The sequence below is a fragment of the Podarcis melisellensis genome (assembly GCF_964234715.1).
Source record: "Podarcis melisellensis genome assembly, chromosome: 12".
Taxonomy (NCBI): domain Eukaryota; kingdom Metazoa; phylum Chordata; class Lepidosauria; order Squamata; family Lacertidae; genus Podarcis; species Podarcis melisellensis.
In genome coordinates, this window is record NC_138544.1 from 25,525,228 (window position 1) to 25,533,567 (window position 8,340).

The 8,340-nt window shown below is 45.9% G+C and overlaps 1 protein-coding gene across 2 annotated transcripts; it reads left to right on the top strand.

The window, feature by feature from the left end:
* Window positions 1-2,700: 2,700 nt before the first annotated feature.
* CYCS (cytochrome c, somatic) lies at window positions 2,701-6,286 on the top strand. 2 transcript variants are annotated; one of them, XM_081883497.1, is made up of 3 exons: window positions 2,701-2,854; window positions 4,604-4,780; window positions 5,860-6,286. In XM_081883497.1, exons 2-3 carry the CDS (start codon window positions 4,612-4,614, stop codon window positions 6,006-6,008), a joined length of 318 nt encoding a protein of 105 aa, XP_081739623.1. In that variant the 5' UTR covers window positions 2,701-2,854; window positions 4,604-4,611; the 3' UTR covers window positions 6,009-6,286. The 2 variants fall into 2 exon arrangements, with proteins under 2 accessions (XP_081739623.1, XP_081739624.1); XM_081883498.1 differs by having other exon boundaries at window positions 2,705-2,854; window positions 4,607-4,780.
* The last annotated feature ends 2,054 nt before the right edge of the window (window positions 6,287-8,340 follow it).

Genomic DNA, 8,340 nt, shown 5'->3' on the forward strand with positions numbered 1-8,340 from the left:
TGCAAAATTAATAGCAAAAACAAAAGCGCCGAACTTAATCCGTTCCGGAAGTCCGTTTGACTTACAAAATGTTTGAAAAACAAGGCGCAGCTTCTGATTGGTGCAGGCGCCCCGGAAACAATAGCCAACAGCCACATCGGACGTTCAGCTTCCGAAAAACATTCAAAAACTTACTTCCGGGTTTTCGGTGTTTGGGAACCAAGGCATTTGAGAACCAAGGTACGACTGTAGTTGTTAATTTGCATTTTTCTTCAAGGAACTCAAGGTGGCGCTTCGCATGGTTCTCCCCCCTCCTCATTTAATCCCAACAGCAACCCTGTGAGGTAGGTTAGGATGAGAGGCAGTGACTGACCCAGGGTCACCCAGTGAGCTTCATGATCGGGTGGGGATTTGAACCTTGGTCTCCCAGGTTCTAGTCTGAGGCTCTGACCGCTACGCCACACTGGCTGTCATCAGCACACCTCTCTTTCTATGCCCCTGACATGTGTGTGTTCTACTGAATGTGAAAGCGGGTCTTTCCTTTATGCAGTATTGCATATGCAAGGATCTCTTTCGTGTATTCAACTTCATGTGAGAGAGCAGAAGGGCCTAAATTTCTTTCACATGTTGAGAGCACCAAGGGAGAAGGGAGAGGGAAGGATTTAAAATGTGGGGAGGGAAAATTAATCAAATGATGGAAAGTGGAATGAGGGGGAAGCACTCTGGAAGCAATTAGGATATGTTTGTGGCAAGACCAAACCTGTCTCTAACAGCTCACTGGGCAGGAAGGCAGAGGAAGGGCAAAAGAGGGGGGGTGACCCCACCCACTTTTGGCTCTTGTCCTGCCTACTTATGGAACACAGCCCCTGATAGATCACCCCAGAATAAGTGCAGCCAGCAACAGAATAGTATTCCCCACTCCTCATCTAGATGCACAAATCCCCACAGAAAGAAAAAGTATTTTCAACGCTTGAGATTAATTTAAAATATAGCGGAATAGTCAATTTGCTACTCACCTGTCAAACTATATGGAGATCATGTGCTTTTAAGAGCTCCATAAAAGGGAGGAGCCAACAACCTTTGCCTGCATAGCTGTAGAAGTACTCTAACTTCCTTGTTCAGGCAATGAAATGGAACTTTCGGTTCATTTATTATGGTGGACACAAATACACAGAATGCAACATGTATTTGCATTTACTGAGAATACTCAGTAAATCCACATCAGTGACCTTTAACCACCCACCAGCATTTTCCAGCTAATTATATGGCTAGCAACCACATCATGGGATTTAAAATCAATACAGTACTGTATAATGCTAGGTGGGAGGTGTGCAATTGTTATCAGGGCTGCAATGCACAGGGAGGGGAGACTTAACCCTTCCCTTCCCTTGCCTGACCAAAACCTCAGCAATTTGAATTAGCAAAAAGCACCCAGGCCTGTACTATGATGGTGGTGGGTGATTTTCTAGGGGATCCTATCACATCATACGAAAGAGTTAAAGCTGCTCTTCCCATGCAATGTGGCCTTATTTTTTAAAAATCCTCTCACCCACCGTGCCTAATATTAAATTTTTGTCAATCCCTTGATATGGGCACTATCCATGTGATTGACATAACATCTAGTTAGGCTATCCCTGCCTCACTGTAACTGAGCCTGGAGTAAGGGTCATTGCAGTTTGCACTAGATGGACTACAGCTTGTTGGACTACAGCTCCCATCATCTCTGATCACGGGCCAAGCTGGCTGCAACTGACAGCAGTTGTAGTCCAGCAGCATCTGAAGGGCGCCATGTTGGTGATCCTTGTAGTAAGGCATAGGACCTTGGGAGGTTGCACAAGATATCCCATAAAAGGTGAGCTTTGAATTCAAAGGCAGGAAGAGAGGTGTTCTGGGGCATATACAATTGTGGCACTAAATTTTGCAACGTCATATCGACACAATCCAGCACTGTCACAGAGGGCACTAAAAGGCTTCTTCAAAAACAAAATTATTATATGATATCCCTAACGTAGAATCAACACTAGCTAGAATATGCATTTCATTCCAACAGGTGCAAACCTATATAACATGTCTTCTCAGAAGCAAATCACATTGATTTCAACACAGCTTGCTCCCAGAAAAATATACGGCTGTATGCTAAACTGTTTTTACCCCACCTCTTTCTTATTCTGTGTTTGAATATTTACTCAGAGAGACTCAGGTGAGAAAACAACCTTTAGCCCTTTTTAAAAAAATGGGGCATAATAATCCTCAGACTATACAATTTAATACTTTGCTCTGGGTGCAAAGGTTAATAGAGTCGTTCCAACTTGTCTTGCTCCCTAATTGCATCATTTACCTGTAACTTTGTGACTACACCATCATTACCTGAATGGGCATCCCCCTTCATTGTACGAAGAGGAACTGCAATATCCTCGCCCAATCACACACTGGGCGGAATTCCCACGCACGTCACTTTCTGTAGGGAGGAGCATCCAATCACATGACCTTTTTTTTTTTTAAAGCCAGCATCCTCAAGCGTGCTTGACCTTGCCGTTATCCCTCTTCTGCACATGCGCGGCTGTCGTCATCTCCCTACGTCCCTGCCTTTGCGCAACGCCAAAGCCGGCTCACCCGAGATCCCCTCGGGCTCAACCTAACCTGCTGAGATTAGTCACGCTGACAGGCGTCCGGCTGGCCCAATAGAGCTTCTCCGAGCCGGCGTCCGATTGGCCAGTTGGGAGAGACGGCGGCAGGCCCCCGGAGGGAAGCTTGGTTGCGCGGACACCGGTTACATAGCGCTGTGTACGGGGTGCCCTTGGGCTCAGTCTGCGGAACTCTTGACGGGAGAACGGGCGGCGGCGGCGGCTTTGCATTCCTTCCTCTACTTTGCGTGGTAATGAATGGGGGAGCGGGAGCCTCTCGTGTGAGGAATGGAGGGGGGCACCCCGAACCGGAGGAGTGGGGTTAGGGGAGAAGTAGAGGCCTGCGCTGTAGGCCGGGCAGGGAGGAGAAGCGGGTCGAGGCGGGAGCGGGCTGTGCGGAAGGCCAAGGTCAGGCAGGTGAGCCCGGGGGGAGAGGCCTGGGAGAGAGGCCGGGCCACCTCCACGTGGCCGGGAGCAGGAGCGCGGCGGGCGGCGGAATCGCGGCCCTTCATGGCCTCCCCCGGTCATCGCCCTGGAAGGGGCTATAGATGCAGCCCCTGCAGCGGCCCTTCCCTTCCACGGGCGGTGGAGACGCCCGTGTCTCCTGCCGGAGGGACGCGGCGTCCCCAGAGGCTCCGCAGCGCTGACTCATAGGCTTCGGCGGCGGCGATTTTATCAGGTTTCGAGCATGCGCCCTTATGCAAGATAAGGAAGAGGCTGCTGCTGCTGCTGGGCATCTTTCGACCTTGTGAAGCTCCACATAAAGCCGAAAAGGAAGGCACAGGTCGTTGACCCCAATGAAAGAGGCCGTCCGAGAAAAGAACATTGCTGCGCGCCGGTTTGACCCCCCGCGTGAACTCGTGCCCTTCATCCCGCCCTTAAGCAAAGCTTTTCTAGCGGCCTGGAGCTTCCCGCCGAAAACCAAGCATGGCTAAAGGCACAGGGTGAACTTGGTCCCTATATATATAGGGCGTCCACATGATCACACCGAACAGCAGGGATTAGCAGTCTCTATTTGCCAGCCATTCACAAATACGGGGTTGGTATTTAAAAGACGAAATTTTAAATGCATATATACATATACATACATGTGCTATATGTATTTTAAATCTATCCTTTTGTTTACCAACTCCATATTTGTGAGGGTGGCTGGCAAAGAGAGGCTGCTCGTCCCTGCTGTTCAGTGTGATCTTGTGGATGCTCCCTTAACTCTTGTGAAACAGGAGACTTTAGAAGGAAGGCATGCTTTGTTCCAACATTACAGTGCCTCTCTCACTTACCTCTGTAACACGGACAATTTTCCTGGTGTCACTGTCCTAACCACAGTTTTTGAGACTGCCCCCAAACTGAGAGGGAAGATGAGAAATAACACTTAACATGACCCTTATTTCCTCAACAGGTTTGGCAGTAGTGGGTCCTGTTGAGGAAATAAGGCACTAATGTTGGAACACCTCTTGCTTAATAATTTCAGCCATGTGCATGTTGATTTGGAAGCAAGAACCTCCCAAGTAAAGTACATAGGATTGTAGCATTGCACAATAACTGTCACGAACAACTTAGCTTGCCCTGATTGTATCCTGGGTATGATGACACTACAGGAATATAGATTACTATGAATCAGACAGAATTGAATATATCTGATACCTTGTTTTATGCAGACAAGCTCTTTGATATTCACTTATGCTATCTTACTCTAGAACAAATGCTCCAAACAAATTTCCTGAGATAGTTTTGAACCCCAGGGACAGACCATTTTCTTCTTTAATGTTTCATTTTAACATGTAACGTTAGTAAGACCTAATAGCTTTTGAAAGTTGATCTACTGGTCATAGTCACTGGCTTTAAAATGCATTGTTTTGTGCTTGGTTTTTTGTTTTCTTTATGGCCGCTTTTAGAAGTACCCAGATCTTTGCATTCTTACTGCGTTTCTCATTCACTTCAGATGAGCCCAACTGACCTTGAAATGTTTAAGATTGTATGATGTTCTTGTTTTTCTTCAGCAGTGACCATGGGAGACGTTGAGAAAGGCAAGAAGATCTTTGTTCAGAAGTGTTCGCAGTGCCACACAGTTGAGAAGGGAGGCAAGCACAAGACTGGCCCTAACCTTCATGGTCTTTTTGGCCGAAAGACTGGTCAGGCCGAAGGTTTCTCTTACACAGATGCCAACAAAAGCAAAGGTAAAATGGAAGTGTCCTGTTAGCTTTGCAAATCAGATTGCAAGAAAACTAACAGCAGTCAATAGGGAGGACATAGTTGTAACATAGAATGCATGCTCACTCCCATGACCAGGGCATTCTGGAATGTGCTCTGCATCTTTCCAAAACTCAACCAGTCCCACTTCATTGCCTGTTATGTGCCCTGCTTTTAGGTCATCAAGGAAAGGTGGCTAGGGAGTCAACCGCAGCTTATCAGGATGCAGAGGAGGAAGGTCGGCTCTGTGTGCATGGCACCAGTGGGAGTGCTGGATTGGCTCCACTGGTGCATCCACAGAGAACTGACCTTGTCCCAGCAGTGGGACAAGTGCTGCTGCCACTCCTGCCTGCTTCCAAGAATTAACTTGCCATTTAATTTCTGTTCTCTCTGGAGTCAGCTTCCTAACTTCTTCTTTGCAGCAGCTTTGAGCTGCCATTTAATCATGAAACAGCCCACACTAGATTAGTGTCTCTCTTGCAACTCCCAGCTCCATACCTAGTTGTGCAGGTTAGCTGGCAAAAAATTGTTTGCCAAGTAAAGAGCCATAGAAACACCACCTAGTGGTTGCATGCAGTGGGCAGGCTTTTAGGTTTTGACTGTCATGAGAATGAGCAATTTCAGAGTTCCTAAAACAAAAATACTCAGGACCTCATCTTACCAAATGCCCACTTAGGGGAAGATTTTGCCATGCATTGCACGGCAATTTACTGCCTATGCGTGTCTTGGCTTTTATCTAATATAGCATGGAATTTTACAGGTAGCATCATGACTGTACAAACAAGCAGGGTTGAGCAGGAAGTGTGGACTCCCATCGTGTGCTTTCAGTTCAGGGCCAGTAACAACATCTTTAAGAGTAATGCCTCAGTGACTGGTCTTAAAAGTTGCCAGTTCATGTCCTGATTGCCTAATTTGTCTGTCCAAATCTGCTGGTGGTTTTAAATATAAAATGAACCATATGACATGGTTTTCAACATTGGACCAAAGTATTGAAATGGGGGGGGGGGAGGGTTGTTGGATTCTTTATATAGAAAACATCTTGTTAAATACTGTTGTTGTTTCCTAGGTATAACCTGGGGAGAAGATACACTGATGGTTTACTTGGAAAACCCCAAGAAGTATATTCCAGGAACCAAGATGATATTTGCTGGCATTAAGAAGAAGGGGGAGAGGGCAGATTTAATAGCATACCTGAAGGAGGCCACTTCTAACTAATGGCTTCTGCTGCCTTATTTATTTCACCATACAAATGGAAATGACTCTCTGATGAGAATGGTTTTTAAACTTTCTATTTTTACATGCATTATATTGTAACAACTTCAAAAAGCCTTCTCGTCAGCCAGAGAACTTTTGATCATGGATGGTTCCTAACATATGTACTTGTTCTTGTATTATAATTTATAGAATTGTGAAATCAGGCTTGAATGAGTACAGTCAGGGTGACTGTAGCGTTTCTTGATCATGTAATTAAAAAACAAACAACCCCTGTCAAAGTGTCTTTCTGCTTTTTCTTTCCGAGTTCAAGCATACAGCGGTACCTCAGGTTACATACGCTTCAGGTTACAGACACCGCTAACCCAGAAATAGTACCTCGGGTTAAGAACTTTGCTTCAGGATGAGAACAGAAATGGTGCTCCGGCGGCGTGGGGGCAGCAGGAGGTCCCATTGGCTAAAGTGGTGCTTCAGGTTTCAGGTTAAGTACGGACCTCCGGAACGAATTAAGTACTTAACCCGAGGTACCACTGTATTTGAAAGCAATGAGCATGGTGCTTTCCATAACCTTATCACAAGCAAGTCCATGGCCCTGTATGCCTCTCCTGTTTTCCTTCCCCATATGACAAATCAAACACACTTTTTTAAAATTTAAACTTAGCTACAAAACTTGGAACATGACCTCTTGCCCTTGACCCCTGGCTCTCCAGAGGCTTATGGTAGAGGCAGGCAGCATAATAGCTGCTACAGTTATTAAAAAGTAGCAAGTTGGTATGAAGTGGTGGTAAAAGCCATGAGTAGAGTCCTGTTGGTGCGCTTGTGCTCACAGAAGGGCTTTAGAGCCAGCAAAGGTCTTCACTAATGGAAGAAGATAGGCAATAAGAATAATTGCCATCTTCTCCACTCGCCCAAAAGGCTGTTGAGTCCTAAGGGTTGAGATGCCCTCCAAAACAGGAGGAGGTGGGCTGCAGGGGGAAAGGAGAGTGAGAAAAATGCATTCCCTCCCATTCTTTTAGCTGAGGTATACAAGGACACCAATTAGATTTTACCCTGGAGTGTTATGTGTCTATATTGAGCAAGAAATGTACACAGTATATCGAATGGCAGCACTCCATGCCATGATACATTACAATCTTAGTTTCTAAAAGGTTAGGGGCAGCTGGCTGGGGAAGTGTGTTGGTCAGAATTCACGATGGGCAATTGGGCTGTTTCGGCAGGTTCTTGCATTTTTATGAGTACTATTTATGAGGGCTTTGAAGGAAAAGGCACTACAAGATAAGTGCTTGTAGCAATATAGTAATTATACCAGCATTAACCACAGCCATTATAGCCAACGGTTAGTGATGAAGGAAATTACAGACCAGCAGCTGGAGGCCACAGGTGCCTCACCTCTGAACTAACACAACCATTTTACTTCCAAATTCTTTTTCCTTATCACCGAACTCATCATAATTGAGTTGAAAGGTTCATTGACTTCTTTATATAGCTTAGAGGTAAGACATACTCAAACCAGATTAAACTACTGTGCCTGATCAAGGGATGTCAGTACCGCTCTGTTCCGCCTTGATCAGGCCACACCTGGAGTACTGTGTCCAGTTCTGGGTGCCACAAGTTAAGAAGGATGGATATATATATATATATATATATATGCAGGTTTTGGTGTCCTCGGGTGTCTTCCCGTGTAAAAGTTGGGGTGTCTAGGCGACGTTTCGACGAGGTCTCACTCGTCATCTTCAGGCTGGTGCTTTCGGCTTCTTGTTACTGGAACAGAGCAGGATCTCAGTGTTTGAGTTCCTATAAATACTGTTGAGGAACTTATATATATATATATGCTTTCGTAGATTTTCACGGGTACAGGAATGCAGGTTTTGGTGTCCTCGGGTGTCTTCCCGTGTAAAAGTTGGGGTGTCTAGGCGACGTTTCGACGAGGTCTCACTCGTCATCTTCAGGCTGGTGCTTTCGGCTTCTTGTTACTGGAACAGAGCAGGATCTCAGTGTTTGAGTTCCTATAAATACTGTTGAGGGGGTGTGGTGTATAGCCTCCAATGTTCTGGGCAGAGAGGAAGTTCCCAGGCTAGTGTGCCTTTTCTTCTTTTGTTCCTTAATTACTTGAGGGATATCTTGAGTGATTTCTTGAGTGATATCCTGAGTACCACTTAGGTGGGTCATTAGGTGTGGATTAGTTGCTAAAGTCTTTGTGTCTTGACCTCTTGAACTTTGTGAAGAGTTTTTCTGAGAAGATGGCTGTACTGCACTTAGTTGTGCTCTGGCTTAGCTTCGTGTATAGGGGCGAGCTGTGGTTTTGTGGCCTGTGTCAGCCAGATCTGTGTAGGGA